The 21528-nt window shown below is 38.9% G+C and overlaps 2 protein-coding genes across 9 annotated transcripts; one reads left to right on the forward strand and one right to left on the reverse strand.

The window, feature by feature from the left end:
- Positions 1–151: 151 nt before the first annotated feature.
- On the forward strand, positions 152–14953 carry LOC143859680 (2-methoxy-6-polyprenyl-1,4-benzoquinol methylase, mitochondrial-like). 2 transcript variants are annotated; one of them, XM_077370336.1, is made up of 7 exons: positions 152–287; positions 380–454; positions 533–646; positions 4048–4174; positions 4260–4321; positions 6030–6188; positions 14544–14953. In XM_077370336.1, the coding sequence occupies exons 3-7, from the start codon at positions 553–555 to the stop codon at positions 14567–14569; spliced, it is 468 nt and encodes a 155-aa protein (XP_077226451.1). In that variant the 5' UTR covers positions 152–287; positions 380–454; positions 533–552; the 3' UTR covers positions 14570–14953. The 2 variants fall into 2 exon arrangements, with proteins under 2 accessions (XP_077226451.1, XP_077226450.1); XM_077370335.1 differs by lacking the exon at positions 152–287 and having other exon boundaries at positions 294–454.
- LOC143859679 (F-box family protein) lies at positions 6940–20390 on the reverse strand. Of its 7 annotated transcripts, none has more exons than XR_013239323.1 (3): positions 20020–20390; positions 16798–16927; positions 6940–7428 (listed from the first exon to the last, which is right to left on the reverse strand). XR_013239323.1 is itself a non-coding variant. In XM_077370334.1 (3 exons), the coding sequence occupies exons 2-3, from the start codon at positions 20109–20111 to the stop codon at positions 18846–18848; spliced, it is 915 nt and encodes a 304-aa protein (XP_077226449.1). In that variant the 5' UTR covers positions 20112–20134; positions 20227–20390; the 3' UTR covers positions 18695–18845. The 7 variants fall into 7 exon arrangements, 2 of the variants coding, with proteins under 2 accessions (XP_077226449.1, XP_077226448.1); XR_013239320.1 differs by lacking the exon at positions 6940–7428 and adding an exon at positions 16151–16701; XM_077370334.1 differs by lacking the exons at positions 6940–7428; positions 16798–16927 and adding an exon at positions 18695–19668 and having other exon boundaries at positions 20020–20134; positions 20227–20390.
- Between the last annotated feature and the right edge of the window lie 1138 nt (positions 20391–21528).

Consider the following 21528-nt stretch of genomic DNA (forward strand, 5'->3'; position numbering starts at 1 on the left):
GATCGGAGGGTTAGATCATCTGATTAGAGTAGGGCTTACTTATGGTGTGGCCCATCAAATGAAAGGTTTGGATCATCCTAAGAAGTTGGCCCCTATACTTCACATGCACACGCCATATCAAATCTCTAAGGCTGCATTCAGTTGAACTACTTGGGTGGGAAATGAAAAGAAAATCACCCCATTTTTCCATGGAAAATGCAAAAATCCGGACATTCTGTTGTGCAACTTCAGAAAAAGATACATCTACGTCATATCAAATCTCTGGGTTGAAGCAGGAACTTTTTTAGGTTTTTGTTGCTTGTTTCTTGCATTTGGTGTTGTTATTGGGCATCTGCAGTTACACAAATTTTGACATTGCTGTTTAATTTGTTCTTTCCAGTGAAATCCATAAATATCAGAAGAATTGAATTTGCCATTACAGAGGCCGGTTCCTGAAACTGCTCAGGGCTTTAAGGTGAGAAAGGAAATTCTTAATTTTTCATCTGGGTTTGTTTCTCTGTTATCATATAACAATCACTCTCTGTCCCCCTAGAGCAATTCCTGAAGACAGCCATGGCGCTGAGAAGGAGCAGCCGCAACATCGCGAACAACCTCTCATCTATGCTCGCTAGGACTTCTCCTCTGCATTCTCATGCCACAAGCTTCGGTAACTCCATCTCTTTCATGATTATTCCTAGCATTTCTTTCATCCCTTTTCATTTTTAGGGTTTGTTTCTTCTGATGGGTGCTTCTGCTAAACCATATTTCCTCTATGAATCACATGGTTCCTTGTTCTTCTTTTGCTGAAGTTCGATCTGCCTGCCTGATCTCTCAAGATAATGAGTTGATGACGCTCAACATCAATGGCTCGAGCCTAGGCAATCCGGGGCCACCAATGTAGGTGGAGTTTTCAGGGATGAGAGGGTCCTTACTAGTTGGCAGTGTTTAAAAATGCGGATGTGACGCGGAGCACGACCAAGAAAAATCCTTTTCAACTCGGCGTGGACGCAGTTGGCGCGATTGACACGGTCATAACTCGGGAGTGTCAAAGGAATTCATTGACTCTATAGGGCAAAACGTGGAATGCGGATGTGGTGTAACACGGAATGTGGATGTGGTGTAACGTGGAACGCGGCCAAGGTAAAAAGGAGTCGACTCGGGCGAGTTCCTTGTTGAGTCAAGGAGTTTTTAAACACTGCTAGCTGGTCATTCTCCGGTCCATTGGAATTACAGATTCCAATGAAGCATAATTGAGGGCGGTTTTCCAAGGCATCAGAATTACCGAGAACAAAGATTAGGCCAGGTTGATTATGAAGGGCGATTCACTAAATGTCATACGGTGGCTAGGCTAAAGCCACCCTCATCCCTAAAGATTTTCTCATATGATTGATGAGATTCAGGATAGAGTGACTGACTTCTCAGTTCTCTTCTAGCATGTTAGAAGATTGGCTAATAGTGATGCGGATAGTTTAACATGTGTAGGAGCCGCTAGGGCGCCTTTGGAGATATTTTGATTTTCTTCCCCCCTGAGGCCTTCTGTTCGTTGTGGTATTTCTCCTCTGTTTTTTCTGCTTCTCATTTCTACTGATCATCTCAGTCGTAGGGTTTTGCAGTTTCCTTTCGTAGTAAAATTCTTGATCATTAAAAAAAGAGGGTTGTACATCATATAAATTGACTTTTTTTGTATCTGAAATTCTCCTTCTTGTGCAGAAACTCATAGACCTTTCCTAAGCACTTTCCAACTTTAAAACACTTCTAACCATTCTAAACAAGCTACAATTCTTCCATCACATAAATCAAAACTTTCATAAACAAATCTAAATCTCCTCTAAGAATATTGGTTTTTATTCTAATTTTCTTCTAATTTGTAAAATAGTCCTAATTCAACTTTCCTACTTCATCTTAAAACTCATCAATTCAATTAGAAACTCTAACCGCTTCAGACAACCTAATCTTCTACCAAAACATGCACATTATAAAATCCATACAAGAGTATTTCAAAATTTAATTTAAATCGCAAAAATTCATAATAAATTCTTTCTTCAGCGGCCATACGTTTTCTCCAATTTCTGGTTTGAAAGACCTCTAAATTTGTGTTGCATGAATTCCCTCCCAATAGGAGTAAATTCGACTCCGTTTGAATTCTATGAGAGTTTCTTCAATTTTTTTTCATATTCAACGGTTTCATGTTCCAATTGTGGAGAGCTATTTATACACCCAACAAGGAAGTGTTAGAAAGGGAAGGGAGGAAAGGAGGGAAAAAGAGAAAGGGGACGAGAGAGAGAGGTGTGAAAGAAAGAAAGAAAGAAAGGGAAAGAGGAGTTTAGGGATAGAACTTTACCTAATATGAAACATCACTCGTCAAAAAAGACATCACACCCAATCAACTTAAGAAAGCATTAAATTTTATTCATATTTAACGGTTTTCCTGGACCAATTGGTTTTTCATACACACACGTCCGTTTTTACCTCCACAAATCGTAGGGTTGGGATGATCCTAAGGAGCTGATTTTTTGGGCACACCCTATCTATGTGAGGGCCCATCAAATGAATGCTTTGGATCACCCAAACAATGTGGCCCCCACTGTATTTTAAACCTAGGGTGTAGATAACTTATCTACACTAGGGTGTAGGAACTCTTCTCTCTCTCTCTCTCTCTCTCTCTCTCTCTCTCTCTCTCTCTCTCTCTCTCTCTATATATATATATATATATATGTGTGTGTGTGTGTGTGTGTGTGTGTGTGTGTGTAGGGAAATGATTTCAGCGCTCCAATGTTTTGATAAACATGCGCTCACTTGTTTGTCGTGTAGTATTTAAAGGGTTTTAAGAGCTTTTTGAGAACCGTAATATCCTCTGACATCCCTTTAAATACTACACGACAAACAAGTGGAGCGCATGTTATTCAAAACACCTGAGCGCAGAAATCATTTCCCTATATATATATGTGTGTGTGTGTGTGGACTATGCAAGCGTACAAAAACTAAAATAGACTCATAATCCTTGTTGCAAAATTACTCATTGTCTAATTAGGACTCCCGTTATAATTAACTACTAAAGCATTGAAATAAAACTCCTATTACATGGACTCTCCCTATTAAAAGTAAACTGGGACTCTTCAAACCTACTAGGACTCTTAACTCATCATGGAACTAGCCCACTTCAAGTCCCACAAATACAATGACTCCTTTATGTTGCTATGTGGGCCCTTGTGGTCACTTGAGAGCTTAAGGGATTAATTACAAATGACTTAAATGCTCCCATCACTTAAAAATTTTGCAATAAACATCTGAGTCCCATTTTAAACACCTACAAATTAAAGAAATCAAGTGATAGTGTTAGAAAAAGACAGTAGTACCCCTTCTAGAACTTAAGGAGCTTAAAAGATACCTAAAGAACATTTAACAATTAGAATATGGGCCCTAGGATTGTCCCCCTCATATATGCTAGCATGCTACTTGGTTTGATCATTGGATGACATGGCCGGGCCTTCATGGAAATGGATGCATCTTTGCCTAATGGACCATTGTTTTTTTAACAATGTTGGGGAGTTATTCAAAAGAGGGCTGCTAGTAACATGGGATTTCGTTTGGAAATAAAGAGGAAATAACATGTTGTGGTACATGCGCGAAAGACAAGTGAGGTCATATACCCACCAAATGCATAAAAAAGCTGTGGAATTGACCAAATCATCAGGCAATTCCACTTTCATCTTTATTTTCCGAACATAGTCCCATTTTGGAAGTGTTTTCCTATTCAGAAAGAGTAATAATTGAATCTCCGACATTAAAAAAGAAAAAAAATCTTCGACAAAAAGATGATAGAGGCTTAGGGCGTAGGTTTAGCACATGTTGGCTCTATTCTATTAGTTGATTCAATTATATACTTTCAACCATACAATTCACTCGTGGGCCTTTTGCACTTGCTAGTTATGTAAATTTGAGAAATGTTGTATATCTATTATTCTTGAAGGGTAAATGTATTTGTATTTGTAAATGCATATCACATATCACTTCATTACCTACTTACACTTTAAGATTGGATGGCGATTAACTTCGTTTCATGTACAGGATTTAAACAAATACACGAAGAAGAAAAAAGCAAAATGGTTGGTAATGTCTTCACCAGTGTTGCTTCAAACTATGATCTTATGAATGATTTGATGAGTGGTGGGATGCATAGATTGTGGAAAGATAGGTTAGATTCGTTATAACATCTAGATCTGCATAATACTCTCTTCAGCTGTATCTCTTCACACTTATTTATTGACTAATTTTTCCAGGTTGGTTTCCAAACTGCATCCTTTTCCTGGCATGAAGCATCTCGATGTCGCTGGTGGAACAGGTTATCTTATTACATGTTATGTTATATCTACTCGGCAGTGCATGTCCATACTGTCTGATGTAGAACGTGGATCAAGTCTTTTATTTTTTATTTTCTATTTTCGTCATTTTATTTGTTGCATATTTTTTAGGCACCAAATCTTGGTCTTTTGGCATGGTTTTGGTATCTTTAGAACTGTTTTTTGATTACCTATCTAACGAGCCTAAGATCACGCGATTTGGCCGTGATTTGAGGAAGTTCTAGGCGTTTTGTAGAATATGGTAAGTGTCTATTTCGGAATTACTATTTTAGGATTTCCTTAGTCATATTTCTTGCTTTTATTTTTGTTGCTTTAGATAGAAGATGGAGAATAATTGTTAGGCAAGTATTTATGCTTTCTATTCTTGAGTTTTGGCCCTCTATATAATGTAATGGTGTGAGGAAAGAAAGATTTAGATTTGAATAAAAAGATTTTAGAATTTCTTTTGTGAAGGGCCTTGGCTCGTTCACGTGGGTGAAGGAGCTTGGCTTCTTTCACATGTTATATTGGAGTTTCTCTCCAAAACCATGGCATGGGTTTTCAATCCCACACGAGATTATTTTAGTTGATGCCTGTGTTGATCTCCATCTTGTGTTGCCGCTACGCCTTCCTGTATCGGTTGCGTCATAGCACAACTTCCTAGCTATTTCTTTGAAAAATCAACAAGTAGAATGCTGCATGGCTATTTTTGAGGGAAATCGACAAGAAGCGTGCAAGCTGGATATGTCCTTGTGAAATCAACAAGAATTCGCTGCACCAAACGTCAGAGAACGAGTGATACCAAAAACAAGTGGATACTTTCACATAGTTAGCACTACTTGAATTCCACATCTATGATGAAGACATCCATGGATCTGAGAGTGCCTTCAAGAGCCATTTTCATGGCTACGCGTCATGTAAGAGATCACAAAAGATGGAAAAGGAAAGCAAGGATAGAAGGTTGATGCAATGCCGAATAATTAGATTTGGAGGACAATGGCCTAAACTCGAGGTCTTCAAACGGGGGTGAATGATATAGAACGTGCGGTGTGGATCAAGTCTTTTATTTTTAATTTTCTATTTTCATCATTTTATTTGTTGCATATTTTTTAGCATCAAATCTTGCTTTTGGCATGATTTTGGTATCTTTAGAAAGGTTTCTCGATTACCTATCTAACGAGCCTAAGATCACGCGATTTGGCTGCGATTTGAGGAAGTTATAGGTGTTTTTAGGATATGGTAAGTGTCTATTACGGGATTACTATTTTAGGATTATCCTAGTCATATTTCTTATTTTTATTTTTCTTGCTTTAGATAGAAGATGGAGTATAATTGTTAGGCAAGTATTACGGTTTCTATTCTTGGGTTTCGGCTCTCTATATAATGTAATGGCGCGAGGAAAGAAAGATTTAGATTTGAATAAAGAAGATTTTTAGAATATCTTTTGTGATGAGCCTTGGCTCGTTCATGTGGGTGAAGGAGCTGGGCTCCTTTCACGTGTTATATTGGAGTTTCTCTCCAAAATCGTTGCATGGGTTTTCAATCATCCACGAGATTATTTTAGTTGCTACTTGTGTTGATCTCCATCTTGTGTTGCCGCTACGCCTCCCTGCATCACTGTCTCACTGACTTTGCTATTTTTCTTCATTTTTTTTTGTTGGTCGGTTATATCTTTGGAATCTTGAGATGAACGCTTGTACATGTTTGCAGGTGATATTGCTTTCAGAGTCCTGGAAAATATAAATAGTGCCAGTCGTAGAGCCACACAACATGGTCCATTGGATGGTTTTGAAGATGAAACTCAAATATACATTTGTGACATCAACCCGAATATGCTGAATGTTGGTAAAAAACGTGCTATAGAGAGAGGTATAGACTTGGATTTCATAAGTAATTCATTAGTGACCATTATGTTACATTTTATATGCAATATTCTTCTCCCGAGGCTCAAATTCAGCTCTGACATATGTAGGGCTTACTAAAAGAAAAGTGACATTCACCGACGGTCATGACCGTCGGTGTATATGCCAATGAACATCGGTGTATCTTACACCGACGCTTTTAGTGATCGTCACTGATGCTACCGTGCCTAAAAGTATTTACCGACGTTTTCTGGAAACCGTCGGTGTTCTCGTTTATACCGGCGTTCATGAACGTCATTAAAAAACGAAAACAAAACGTTGGTGTTTAGCTTATCACCAACGTTTTAAGTGAACCGTTGGTGTATTAATATTTACCGACGGTTCGTGACCGTCGGTAAGAGGACCATAAGGGTTGTACTTATAAGAATTACCGACGTTTAGTGGACCGTCAGTATAAGAATTACCAATGTTTAGTGGACCGTCGCTATAATTACCAACGGCCATGATCGTCGGTAAGAGAACCATAAGGGTTGTACTTATAAGGATTACCGATGTTTAATTGACAATCGGTATAAGAATTACCGATGCTTAATTGACCGTCGGTATAATTACCAACGGTCATAATTGTCGCTAAATGCCCTTTGAAGGACCGACTCTCACTATACAACGACGTTCACATGACCGTCGGTGAATTTTTTTGTATTTTTTCCTCCCCAAATTTGGGTACATTTACACTACAACACACCTGTTTACATCTAAATACAAACAACCACATAAATATATCCACATCCACAATCTGTTTGGATACACAACAATTACATTATGCACAACCTGTTTACAAGTAACGACATCCACAAAGCCAAATTAATAGAACATGTACACACATCCACATCTCACATGAACTGAAGAAAAGTATGCATCCGGGTCTCACATGAACTGAAGGAAAGTAAACATCCACATGAGTTAATCTCTTGTATACTCAACATCACAACATCTATATAATAAATCCACATGTATCCATGACTGGGGAGCTACACTGGGCCAAAGCCTACAATTCTTGCTCCAACTCATTCCACTCAGATGCTTCCCATGTAGAATTTGTGCTAGTTCATTCCACTCAGATGCTTCCCATGTAGAATTTGTGCTAGTTCATTCCACTCAGATGCTTCCCATGTAGAGATCCCATTTTTCCTTAACCACTCGGACATGGTACATCTCCCTGTGCTGCCATTAAGTGCGAGTAAGACCTGCATATACATTTCAAGAGTGTCATTACCTATATTTCAATACCATAGTAAGTAGAGTTTATGTTCAGACAGTAGAATGCCACGAGTAGTACTGTAGCCAAATATAAGTAGTATGTCATCCTATCTGTTGACCAAGGTGTTGATCTAAATAAATAGATATGATAATGTGCACCTGTATGGTGGGTAAGACCATTTTATAGGAAAATTTGCATGTCCATGTCTTCTATCATGGCTTTTGGTCGTTTGTCATTTTGCAATACAAATGAAGAGGCTTTGCAATTACCCTAGCTTGTCATTGTTGTTGCTATGGGATACATCTTGACTGCCGCGGCATGTTCACCTTAAGGGTGAACCGCCTGTGTACTCCCAACACAAGCATAAGATATAGAAATGGTTATCTAGATACAAGGAAATGCAATAAAGTAACATATACATGTATGTATGTATAGTGTAATACCAAAAAACAAGAGAAAAGACAATTCAGGATCTTTCCTATTAATTGTGTTGATTTGTGAACAAGTCTGGAACATTACAACATTACAAATGTGTGTGACACAACAATTTTTCTTAGAAATGGAATGGTCTTGTCATATAGGAAACATTACTCCCATCCAATTTTCATTGGCGTTCCTCTGTTTTCTGGATCTTACTTATAGTTTTAGTGCTTGTTTGAGGTAGAGATTCTGAAAACATGGAACTTCATGCTTATTTCCAGGCGTAAAAGTGCATGACTACGTTTCTGGATTTTCTAGGAAAAGATTCTTCAACTTCCATAATTGGAAAATTATTGTAATTGGACGAGCATCTTGGGAGATCATTGTTTGGTCAGCCGGGTCATGGCGAGCTTGCCGGCTGTTCGTGACTACATGGACACTTAGCACTTTGCAAAGGGTGTCCCCCTCCCCTCCCCCCCCCCCCCCCCATCCCTCCTCTGCTGGTTGCCATTGAGCCATGTGCCAAGTTGAGTTTACATGCAAGATTGAGTGGGCGAGGATTGGATGGATAAGCCTTTAGTCCCTCAAGCATGGTTTTAAATTTCGGTCGAAACATTTTGTTTCAGTCGGAATATTTCGATTTTGGCTGCTACCAAGCTAAAATCCACTTCGATTTATACAAATCCCAGATTTTGTCCAAAATTTTGGTATTTAGTTAATGTTTCGGTCGAAATATGCGAAACATGCAACTTTTCAAATTAAAAAAGTAAGGTTTCTGTTGAAATGTCGACATTTCAACATAAACCCTGATAAAATTTCATTGATTTTTATCTTTGAGCAACGTTAATTTTGTGCTGCCTACGAGAAAAGTTTATTTGCTGCTTGCTTCTAATAACCTTGGTTCCTAAGACAATATTTTAAACTTCAATGTGAAGACAATCTTCGAGCTCATCGGAGAAAATCCATGAACATATTCACAGTTTTCTCTTGCATTGATAGTTTTCGTCACTTGGATTCATGAATAGCTTGAGTGGATCTCAATATTTTTTTGGTAAGCAGATCTTGATGTTTTTCTTGGTTCATTGTACCCCTTTTAGCCTAACAAGCTGTTATCCTACTTGATTAGAGAACTTTCAACATCAAACTCATAGGGACTGACTATTGTATAGGCGAAAAAGCTAGTAATTCAGTATTTCTGGCCGAAGACACGGAGACAATGACTTTTTCTACATGAATATGTAGACTGGCAGAGCTTCTTCGACAACGAGTCCCTACTCCGTCCCCCCCTGCTTGTTTCCATTGAGCTATACGCCGAGTCGGGTTGACGTGGAAGTTTGAGCGGGCGAGGATGGGATTGATAGGCCATTAGTTCCTCGAGCATGGTTTTAAATTTCAGAACATTTTGTTTCGGTCGCAATATTTCGATTTCGGCTGCTACCAAAACAAAATCCACTTAGATTCATACAAATACCAGATTTCGCCCAAAATTTTGGTATTTAGTTAATGTTTCGGTCGAAATATGCAGAACATGCAACTTTTTTGATTAAAAACTTAAGGTTTTTGTCGAAATGTCGACATTTCAACATAAACCCTGATAAAATTTCATTGATTTTTATCTTTGAGAAATGCTAATTATGTGCTGCCTATGAGAAAAGTTTATTTGCTTCTTGCTTCTAAAAACCCTGGTTCCCGAGACAATATTTTAAACTTCAATGTGAAGACATTCTTCGAGCTCATCTGAGAAAATTTATGAACATTTTCACAGTTTTTTCCTGCATTGATAGTTTTGGTCACTTGGATTCATGAATAGCTTGAATAGTTTTTTAGTAAACAAATCTTGATGCTGCTCTTGGTTCACCGTACCACTTTTAGCCTAACAACTTGTTACCCTATTTGATTAGATAACTTTCAACATCGAACTCATAGGGCCGACTACTGTAGGTGAAAAAGCTAGTAATTCAGTATTTCTGGCCAAAGACGTGGCGTCAATGACTTTTTCTAACATGAATAGGTAGACTGGCAGAGCTTCTTCTACAACGAGCCCCCCCCCCCCCTTCCGAGCGCGCGCCAGTCTCCATGGAGGTAGGTGCATAGTCGGGTTGACGTGGAGGATCGAGTAGGCAAGGATTGGCTGGACAGGCCATTACTTTCTTGAGTAGTTCCGGTGCAAGTTAGCATCCTCCCTGGTTCAAATTTTGAAATTCCCTCTTTTGAGAGAAGTGATTGTCATGGTTCTCAAGACACGAGGAGAGTGAACCGGAACTTCTACCCCTGTTGTTGTTTGCTGCAGGCAAAAAGGTAAGATTAATTAAAAATGACTTAATTGCCCCTATAACTTAAGATTTTTGTAATACACTTGTGGGACCCATTTTAAACACCTACAACTTAAAGAAATGAAGTGATATTGATAGGAAAAGACTGGGTACCCTTCCTATAACTGAGCAGACATAAAAGGCACTAAAAAATTAAAATTTGGACCTTAGGATAATTCCCTTCAAACCAATTATAACATTCACCATATATCTCCCCAAACATAATCAAATATCATCCACGGAGGAGTTTTGGGGCTTCTCTTTCAGGGCTTTCTAAGAAAATGGAAGAAGGTTTTGGATGGTAGAATTCCAAAGAGAAACTTTAGCAAGTCCAAACTGAAATGGACCAGTCCCCTTCTAACATCATCAAGCTGGACTTCGCTGGTTGTTCTCACAGGACTCTGGGCTCAACAAGAGTTGGGAGGTTTTTAGGTTTGACATCAACACCATTTTATTAACATATTCCAATCTGGTTGGCCAGACCGATTTGAATGAAGCTGCATTTCATGCTTTTTCTCGTAGACATTTACATCTTCCAATGGGATTTGGGATGTCGGTTAGTCGTGGAAGGTGATTTTCTCCAGCATTTTTTCATAGGCCAAGTGAATTAGCATTGGAAGGCTGGCAATATTTATCGACGAAGTCCTGTAAGGGTGTAGAAGCAGTCTTTTTCTTTCCATTGTGTCCCTAGAAGTGCCTACAAGTGGCCTATAGGTTGGCTAAATGAGTGTTAGGAGAAGCTTTTTGTATATAGGGCAGCCTCCCACAAATTTAGCTTTGCATTATTGTCTATTAATGCAGCTACTTTAAACAGTAAAAATAAAATCAGCCAAGCTAGACTATATGATTTAAATGTGAAAGTCAGTTGTTTGCATGACCAAATAAGGGGGACAATAACATATTCCACAAAATAAGTTAACTCTTCTTTCTCAATGATATTTAGTCAAAGCAAAACCTAAAATTTTATGGCATGGGGCACACATGTCCATCCAATAAATCCAAGAAAAAAACCCCTTTATTCTCACTTACCGGTCAAAATAGTGATAATTGTTTTTCTATTGATTCTTTCCAGAAGTCTCCATTAATACCTTCAAATATAGTAAAAAAATTATTCAAAATTCATTTATTAGTTATTACCATAAACATGTTTCCCTGTAACCAGATCTCACATGCTTTGTACAATTGCTACCATTAGTAGTATGACCATACAAGACCAACAAGGAGCTTTTCAGTAATAAACTCAGCAGGTAGCTCTCGATGTGTAGAATGCTATGATACCATGATACTACTTGTCTAGGCCCAACTTATTGTGTCCGATACAATACTAATACTTGTATCGGATACTTCTGTTGGTCAAAATAATGATCATGCTTGTTGATTGTTAATGTCAAATATTTGCATTTATAATTTTTAGCTTTATGGATGTTATTTTGAATTTATTATTAATTTTATCTTATAAGTTAAATCTTGTTAATTCTGATTCCATCTTCTAAGTCAAGTCTAGTTAATTCTTATGGTATCTTACTTATACATATCTTTGGATTTGTGTCATGTTATCGGATACCCATTCCCCCTATCTGTGCCCTACATTTTAGAAAATACCAAGTCGTATATCTGTTCCTCTGTCTATGTTTATATTCATACCCATATCCAGGTATCATAGGTTGAATGTAGAGGGTGAAGGGAGAAACTAGGATCGAGAGATCCAGCATTGATCCTAAGTTGAAATGGAGAGAAACTATGTTTACGGGAGAACAGAAGAGTAGTAAAGTGGAGTGCATAATGGGACCGCATCTACAGTAGACTCACCCATATGATTGGGGAGGTGGGGTAGCTTCATATGAGAGTTAAAAGTATATTTTCTAAGATGCCATCAAACGAGTGGGAAGACCAAAGAAGAAGGCTTGGAATCCCATTATTGAAAGGTAGAATGAAGGCTACCCACATGGAAGCAGAGCTTAGTATCATTGGGGGTAGAATCACTTTGATAAAGGCCGTCCTTGCTAATATTCCGATCTATCACTTATCTTTGTTCATATGACCTATAAGGGTGATTAAGTGCATAGAGCATATCCAAAGAAATTTCCTATGGAGGGAGCCGATGATTATAGGAAATTTGACCTTGTAAAATGGAAGGATGTATGTAGACCTCTCAAGTTTGGGGCCTCGGGATCCGCAACCTCAGAAATGTCAACAAGGCACTTCTAGGAAAGTGATTGTGGAGGAGAGATAAACGCTCTGGACCAGAGTAATTGAAGGAAAATATGGGGCTCATCTAGGTAATGCGTACTCCCAATATAAGTATAAATGTAAAACTTAACAGTTTGGAGAGATATCATGAAGCGAACGAACCTGATTCAGGAAGGCATAAGATACAGAGTGTACAAAGGCGACATAGTAAGATTTGGGCATGATAAATGGTGTATATAATCGGCTCTGAAAGATGTTTTTCCTGAGTTGTTCGCTGTGATTAATAATAAAGATGCTTGGGTCCATGGCTGCTATGGAAGGGAAGAGGGCCGTCTAGTATGGAAGATGAACTTTAGACAACTTTTTTGATAGAGAACTAGACAGAGGTGCCCACTTTTTAGACATCCTGGATGGCACATATATTGGGAGCTGAGGCAGAGAAAAGAATTTGGACATTCACATTTTCAAGAGTAGTCATTGTCAAGTTCTTCTACATCAACATCTCTTCAAGCCCCCCAGTATCGCACATTGCCGGAGTCTACAGCATCCCAGCACCACCCAGAGTTTGCCTATTTGGCTAGGATGTGGTCCTGGATAGGATCCCGACTGTGGACCACCTGTGAAAACGTAAAATTTGGATTGTTGATTATTGTGCTCTTTGTGTGGAAGCAGGAGAATCTGTTGACCACTTGCTTTTACATTGCAGGTCTGCCGGAGAGGTTTAGTGTAGAGTCCTCGAAAGATTTTGTATGGCATGGGTTTTTCCTCGTCGGCTACCTAGGTATCGGATCTAGCGACATCATAGGCGATCTAGAAGGAATGAAATGCTATCTAAAGCCCTTTCCACGTTTACATGAAGATAGTCTCCCTCATAGTATCCTGGGTGAGTTGCTTGCGGTGCGTTGCCTTTACATCGGACATTAGATAGTGTTGGAAAGAGATCCGCGAAATCAAGAAGTAAGAGCAAATTACCCAAGATAGTCTCCTCCTGAACTAGGACGGCCAAAGTTCAATTTCGACAATTCCAGTATTGGTACTCCCGGTCCAGCTGGGATTGGCGGTGTTCTTAGAGATGAAGCAAGAGACACCAAATGGGCCTTTTCTGGCCCCATGGGATTCAAAGATTCTAACGAGGCGGAAGTCAGGGCACTGTTGCAATCCATTAGGATGGTGAATAGGCATGAGATGGACCATTTCATAATTGAGATGGTTGGATGGATCACATCCCCCACTGTAGAGGTTCGCGGAGTACTTTGATGAGATACAAGATCGGCTTGAAGGGGCCCTAGTTAGAATCTGGGATACTAGGAGGTCAGCTACTCATGAGGCGGATCGCCTAGCCAGGGATGGGGTCAACAGGAATAGCTTAGAGCTATTTGATTTTCTTCCACCTTGACCTATGGTTACCCTATGTACATTCTACATTCTATTTGTGTTTTCCATTGTATGTAGTCTCGACACCCTTGGTCGGGCTCTTTATTTTCCCCTATTAATAAACCTACTGTTCAAAAAAAAACAACAAAGAGATACAAGAAACGTTTACCATGCACATTATTCCCAGATTCATCCAAATGCTTTAGCTTTGTTTTGAATCAAGTGAGGGGATGCTACTTTTATTTTTTTATTTTTGGAATAGCAGGGGATGCTAGTTTTATAAACTCTGAAATATCTTTTTATGCCTTTAATTTTGATTCACAATTTGCTCAGATTTTATATTTTCCAGGTATTACATGCTTTTGCATTTTTACTCCCACAACAGAAACAGGCACAAACTTTAATGTGTTTATGAAGAGAGTTAGGCGTAAATTTGGGGCTAAGTTTTGCAAGGGGTTTAAATTAAGTGCCTTTGGGAGTTCTGTTACTCCCCCACAGATATTGTATGCAACTCCCAGGGTCACTTATCTATTGATTAGTTAAAACTTGGCCGTGTTCTTGTCCGAGTCCGAGTTTTGCGATACCAAGTCCATCAAAATTCATTTGACTCACCTGAGCTAATAAATATTGACCGTGTCAACAGTTGACTTGCTGAGTTGACTCCCTTTCAGTAGTCCAAGTCCAATTTTTTTAATATATTGAAGGATCCTAAATGAACATCGTGATTTACATTGTCTTCGAGGGTTTCTTTTTCATTCTGTTTTGATCTCTATAACCTCTCCATTATGGTAATATACATATGCAGGAAATGTTTGCTGGAATGATAGCTGAAGCGGGGTCTCAGAAGGTGGAATACGAGAACCTTGTTGGGGGAATGGCCGCCATCCATTCTGGATTGAAATTTTAGGAGGCATGTAACAAGTTTCATCCAAATTTGAGTTTGGATTATCGTCTGTATGCCTCCATTAGGTTAGTGAAATTGGATTACTTGCTGGCTTGCTGGGAAACAGGAGAGCTCAGAGCAGTACAGTTATTTCTACATGTTTCTTTTCTTCGTCTTTCAGTTTTCCTAATGTGTCAAAAGCAGGTGGTTATTCATGTTTTTTGCGTAATATTTATTGTTTCATGTCTCTAATGTCATATGACCTGCATTTACAGGCATTATGACTTATATTCAATTGCTCAGATATTAATATTCAAATAAAAATTTTTGAATGTAACTTATTTCTCATTCACTCAAATATTTTCTGCCAGTTGGAGACAAGCTAGTGTAGTTCCTCTGATTGTGGGCTATGGCTGACTAGATTAGCAGTTCCGTTATTTTCACCCCTTTTTGTTTGTCTTTTCCTGTAGATGACTGCATCCTCACCTCGCTTTGGTTGCCTTTTTCTTCAAAATAAAGTTATTTTCTGGAAAAGACAGAAAAATTAACAAAAGGGACTGGGACAGCAGGTGGAAATACCATTTCCTATATATATACAAATGATTTTGAGATTACATTTACCATTGTTTGCAAATAATGGTTTTAATAGTCATAAAAATGATACAGTTAATTACTCCCGTGGACGAAGAGGCCTGGGTGTACCATTTGGAAATAAGATTAACTCAAGGAAAATCTCCAAAAATTTTGGATTTTATTCTTTATTTAATATTTTCCCTAAATTTCAGCCGAAATTTCGGTAATTTCGTTTGAAATTTTGTAAGAGATAAAATATTATTTTCTTAGATTTAATCAGAAATTTTGAAAGTTCGGCTGAAATTTCGGTTTCGGTGAGGAACGAGACGCATTCCAAAATTTGAAACCATGACCATGATTGTGTATCCAACCTGTTGCTTCCTAAATTTGTATTTTTCAGTATGCTGTTGGTGACGTGTACCCAATGTGGTGCAGTTGTGGCTGGGTCTTTTGCAGGGGTGTCCTTCGGATTATCATTCCTTTATGATTTAATATGAAAAATATAAATGAAAATTGGTCTTGAAAATTGAGTTAAGAAACTAAATGACAACTTCGGAAGAAACAAAATCGTACTTAAAATCCCAATTGCCTCACACAAAATAATTATGCTGTGCCTAATTTTTCAGCAGAGTTTTATTGGGGGGTCCATGCTTTGCTCTCAGAGATATGGATGGGTAACCACCCAAAAGCTTCTCTATTTTCCTGAGATTTCAATGAACTAGCTAAGCTGTTTTGTAATTGTAAGAGAGAACATTGGCCCAATGATATTGTATCACGACTCGTCTTTTATACAAGGTTTGTGGCATCTATTTGAAAATGTCTATATGGTTGCTTTATTTGCCATCTATCTGAAAACTACAGGAATATCATCGAATGCTTTTAGAAGAAAAAAATGCCTATACAGAAACTTTATAATGTAAATCACAAAGGAAAAGGAGATCTTAATAAGGTTTTTTGCAGCCATGCAAATGCATTGACTGTATGGGAGGCTATTTCATGAGGGAGCTGTTAAGCCCTTATACAGAAAATGAGTGATTCTAATAATCTTTTCCCATGTTCTATCTATTTTCTACTATCCATTCTCAAGTTGTTTTTGTTAAACGAAAAAGACAATGCTTGTATTGATCCATACGTCTAATCTAATTAGCAATAAGTATAATTACTTTGCAACGAAACAAAGAAAGAGGAGGCTACATTTGAACGAAACAAGCCTCTTGATGTCATAACTACAATAACCTTCATGGTGCAAGCCTTTGTATGCCAAAATCTCTTTTGGAAGTTACATGGTGAAGAGGAGACTCAAAAGACTGCATGGGGTCTTGGCCAATTGGAACAAGCCTTTTTAATCTCAAAATCTCCATGGGAAGTGAAATTGAGAGGAGATTCAGGAGACTGTATGGGATCTTGCCCAGTTGAAATAAGCCTTTTAATATCAAAATCTCTTTGGGAAGTGATATGGAAAGGAGTGGAATCAGGGGATCGCATGGGATCTGGCCCAGCATGGGATCTGGCCCAGTTGGAACAAGCAGTTTAGTCACAAAATCTCTTCAGGACGTGAAATAAAGAGGAGAGTTAGGAGACTGAATTGGATCTTGGAACAAACCTTTTAATCTCAGAATCTCTTCTGGAAGTGAAATGGAGATCATAATCTCTTTGGTAAGTGAAATGGAGAGGAGAGTCAGGAGACTACATGAGATCTGAGCCAGTTGGAACGAGCCTTTTAATCTCAAAATCTGCTTGGAAAGTGAAACGAACAGCAGTGTCAGCAGGCTGTATGGGATCTGTACCTTTTGGAACAAGCAGTTTAATTTGAAAATCTCTAGAAGTGAAATGGAGAGGAAAGCCAGGAGACTGCATTGATTTGGGTTGGTTGGAACAATTCTGTCGGGATTAAAGTCTCTTGCACCACAACTGCCTCCAATACAAAACATTGCATATTACCAAGTGCTGTCTATACAATGTTGTCTATTCCCAAGTTCTGTCAATTTTCTTGCACTTTAGCGATTGGATGCAAGTGCATAGCTAATGAAACATCAGAAAAACAAAGCTCATTATGAGTAATAAAACAGATATAGTTCTTCTGATGTGTTCTGAACTGTACAAATAGTATGAATGATATAAATTCATCAAATGAAATGCATACAGTTCCTAATAGCCACCATTCTGCCTACGATGTAGATGAACTATGAATGCCATGATGGATACATGATTAATTTGGTCTACTGCTATTATTCAAAAATAATAATAATTATTAATAATAATAATTGATCTACTGTGATTTATATGTGCTTAACAATGTACATTATGTCCTGCTATAAATTTGGTCTGAATGAATTCTAACTATGCCATAAGATACATGTTGAAGTGTCTTTTTTCCCTCTTGAAGCTCATGCTTTAAATATTTTAGAGACAGGAAGGTAATGGGAATGATAATAGTAACAACTACTTGGATTTGCATTCATTATGCCGTATGATTTACCTCAAAAGTAAGAGATGAAGGAAAAAGTGTAAAGAATTTAAAACCATGATGGAGGGGAAACCTTTTTTATATTTTCCATTTTATTTAAATAAAGTACAAAATTTCATAAACGGATGGCCAAAAGTTTGATTTTCATCAAAGTGAATGTTGAGAAAATCCCCAGGGTAAAAACAATTCGATCGTGCACAAATTAAACGGAAAAGATAAAAGTAATAAATCAAGCCACAAGATGAACACCGAGATTTTATGTGGTTCGGCCAAGCCTACTCCACGGGCAAGAAACACGATCTTCCACTATGAGAAAACAATATACAAGGATTACAATGGATTAAAACCCAAAACTCACAACCCGCAACCCTTTCCTTGCTTCTCAAACCCAAGACCGTACAAGAGTAACCAGAGAGAAACCCACACGAGAAAACCGAAGAAAAACCCCAAGAGAAAACCCCGAGAAGGAACCCCAAGAAGAAACCCACGTCCTCTCTCTCTCTCTCTCTCTCTCTCTCTCTCTCTCTCTCTCTATTCCCCAAGACAGCTGACACACCCCTTCACTCTTGCTTTTCCACCAACCACCACACAAGAAAACCCTCTCCTATATAGCCGCTCACCTCTTCTTGCCAGTTTTGCAAACCCTATGCAAAACGGCACTTTCTATTTTGCCAATTTTGCCTTCCCATCACAACCCACCATAATCGATGGTGGGAAATAAGGCAACTTTCCCAACAGTGAAGGTAGTAAAATCTTAAGTTTAAGCAATTATAAGAAAGTTTTTTAAGTAAATTAAGTACTCAAATTCACCATAGATCCATGATCAAACCCATTTAGTTCATGAGAACTTAAAAATCACATGAGAGACAATGCAAGGTTTCATATAAAGCTTGAAGTGGCAAGCAGTCCCACCAATTCGTTTTTCAGTTAATTTATCAAGCCACATGCAAGCATGGCCGGAATTGCATTTCAACCAGTAACTCAACTTTTGATTCAAGAAGTTTCTCAAGACATAAGTAATGACAAGACCATAAACAACCCAAACTCCCAATCCATAAATGTTCAACCGCATATAGAAAAATAAACTGATGCAGCAAAATAATACAAGGTATTTACATTAACCCAGGAATGTACAGAATAAGTCCCCACAATGAATTTAAAATCATGAAATGGCATGAAATTCTCTAAGAATAGTCTGAATTTTGTCCACAAGAAAATAGAGTGCTCCTGAAAGCATGTGCCGAGAACCAAAGTGGGTATGCAACAGAGCTTTTCACAGAATAGACCTCCTTCCACAGTTTATTCTTGCGACCATATACCAATATCTGTCTTTGAGTGACTAGAAAAACAAAATCCCTATTCAGGCTTATCGGGAAAGCACTTGGTATGAATGTTTTGATACACCTAAGACTCACTCTATCTGCCACAACCCATTCCTCTCTTATATAATCGTTCAGCACCCATATACTCATCCAAACCTCTGATATCTGAATCACAGACACAGACCCTTCCAACTCCAACAGATATATCCTAGCCCCAGATCCATTTAACAATTCATCAGGCAGCGGAATTTTCCTCCAAGCATCATTATCCAAATCAAGCACGAGTATATATGAATAACTCTGCGTCAACCAATGGAGAGAACCACAAACAAATACAACTTGGTTCTTATTCATATGAGTAAATTCATCATTCCAAGATGAAACAAATCTCCTCCACACATTGGTCTCTGAATCTAAAACCAGGCAAACCAAGGAATCGAGTGGCCTCCGACCGAACGACCGATAAAAACCCGCCAAAACAACATGGTATTTCTGAGTGGATGGATAAAAAACCAACCCAACAAGGGTAGCCTCATCATTGGGATGGTATCTAGTCATGGGCCTTTCTCTAGTTCTAGGAAGCAATTTAAACTCTCTAGTCATTGGATTACAAACATAATAAGCCCCTCTATTCGGAACGCTGGCGCAACACAACAACCCATTACATGAAGCTCTAACCTTCACCCTATCATTCAAGAAATCCAATGAGAACTCTGAAATACCGCTAAATCGATCCACGCAGACAAAGTTAGAATTGATATACACAGATTTTATGACCTCCACCAATACCATAGGATTCTTGGATGATATTTCATTATAGAGTTGAATAAAGTACTTATTTGAAGGCAATCTACACCAAGACTTACAAATAACTTTGCATCTAAAGATAGATTTAATAGGCAATCTAGTAAGAATCTGAATAATTACATCATCAGGGAAAACCCCATTTCCTACCTCAGAAGAACTCATCTTTCTTTTTTTTCAAAATTGAAGCTTTTGAAGACGAAAATGGAGAAGGTTTTTGAATGATGCTTACCAGAGGAATCTCATGAGAAGGGTGCATGGAAAAAACCTAGCTCTTGTGTTTGATTGTATTGGGTTTTTATGTGAGGATGCCAATTCCACCATTTTGGAGGAAAAGTAGCTTTTTGCTGTAGTGTTTTTTTCCCATTAGGGTCTGGAAAAAGAACAAAATCATGATTCAAAAATTGAAAAACAAAAAGAACCAGTTCGTGATTTTTACATCTGCAAGTGGGTTTCGATTCGGTGTTTGGAGAGATGGAAGATGCGAAATTTGCTGGATTCGATTCCGTTTTAGGAACCTAAAAAGTGGATAAAAGCAAGAGGCTGAAAAACTTTGGGCGATGATATTTTTATCCTCTGCAGTATGCATTCGCCCCCTGTAACGTGATTTGAGTTAAAAAGGGTTAAAGTTGCCAGCTGTTCACGTTATAAGGTGGCGAATGCGGACTGCGGGGGGCGTGAAAATATCATCGCCCTTTACTTTTGTCTAGCGGGTGCAAGTGCAACTTTTGGGTCGGGCTCAACCCGAACCCGACGGGTTCAACCCGATTTTGGCATTTCCTCAGGTCGGGTTGGGTTGGGTTGATGGGACATATACGGCGGGATCCTTGAATCCCACCGCGTGTCGCCCACGCGGCAGAGGAATCCAATCATGATTAGGAAAAACATTAATACACAGTAAAACCACGTGATCTTGCCACGCGTCATATCTCCGCCTCCAAAAAACTTCATCATCACAATTATGGGCAAGATTACACAACAAAACCACGCGCGCCGTCGAACTAAGGGGGCAGCCCAATCCAACGAAAGAAGGTTTTCTCTCTGAAATGATGAAAAAATCCAGGTGGCGCTCCATGAAGAGGATTTACATACGAGATCAAAGTATAAATACACCATCAAGTCCCAAAAGAAGGAGGTCGATCCCATCCACTCCCCCCTCAAATCCGGCCGAAGGGAAGAAGCTACTCTAAAAAAATGAGGCACCATCAAAGGAAGTTCTGGGTTTGTTACTAAGATTTTCTGACCCTAAGTAAGAGAGGGGAAAGAGGTGCTGGACGCCTTATTCCCTCCCCCTCCTCCTTTTTTTTCTTACCTGCCGCTTCCAACCCGCCCACCCAGATATCAGAAAAAGAACCCGCATATTGGTCTCGGTAAACCTGATTATACCTCAGTCATTTCTTGTTGTTCATTATATTGTTGGTCTAGAATCTAACTTGGGTGTCGAAGTGGTCGTCCGGGACCCACTCCGGACCTCCCTGACCCCTCTGTTTGTGATTGCAGACCCCAGCGGAGGCCCTCTACCCACGGCGCGATCGCAGACCCTGATTTTGGCGCCATCATATTGGCACCATCCGTGGGACTCGTTTGAGTATTGAACGCTTTACGACGATAATAAACCACACCCAACAACAAGAAATAGGAGTAATGACCAGGAGCTAAGCCCAGCATGCACAAACCCATGCCTCCAATTCCCAGGAGCAGAACTCGCGGGTCTCGGGCCATAATCGGTCCGCTTCCAGCA

Source organism: Tasmannia lanceolata, unplaced genomic scaffold, assembly GCF_043159265.1.
Source record: "Tasmannia lanceolata isolate RefF3 unplaced genomic scaffold, GAP_Taslan_0.1 ptg000035l, whole genome shotgun sequence".
Classification (NCBI taxonomy): Eukaryota; Viridiplantae; Streptophyta; class Magnoliopsida; order Canellales; family Winteraceae; genus Tasmannia; species Tasmannia lanceolata.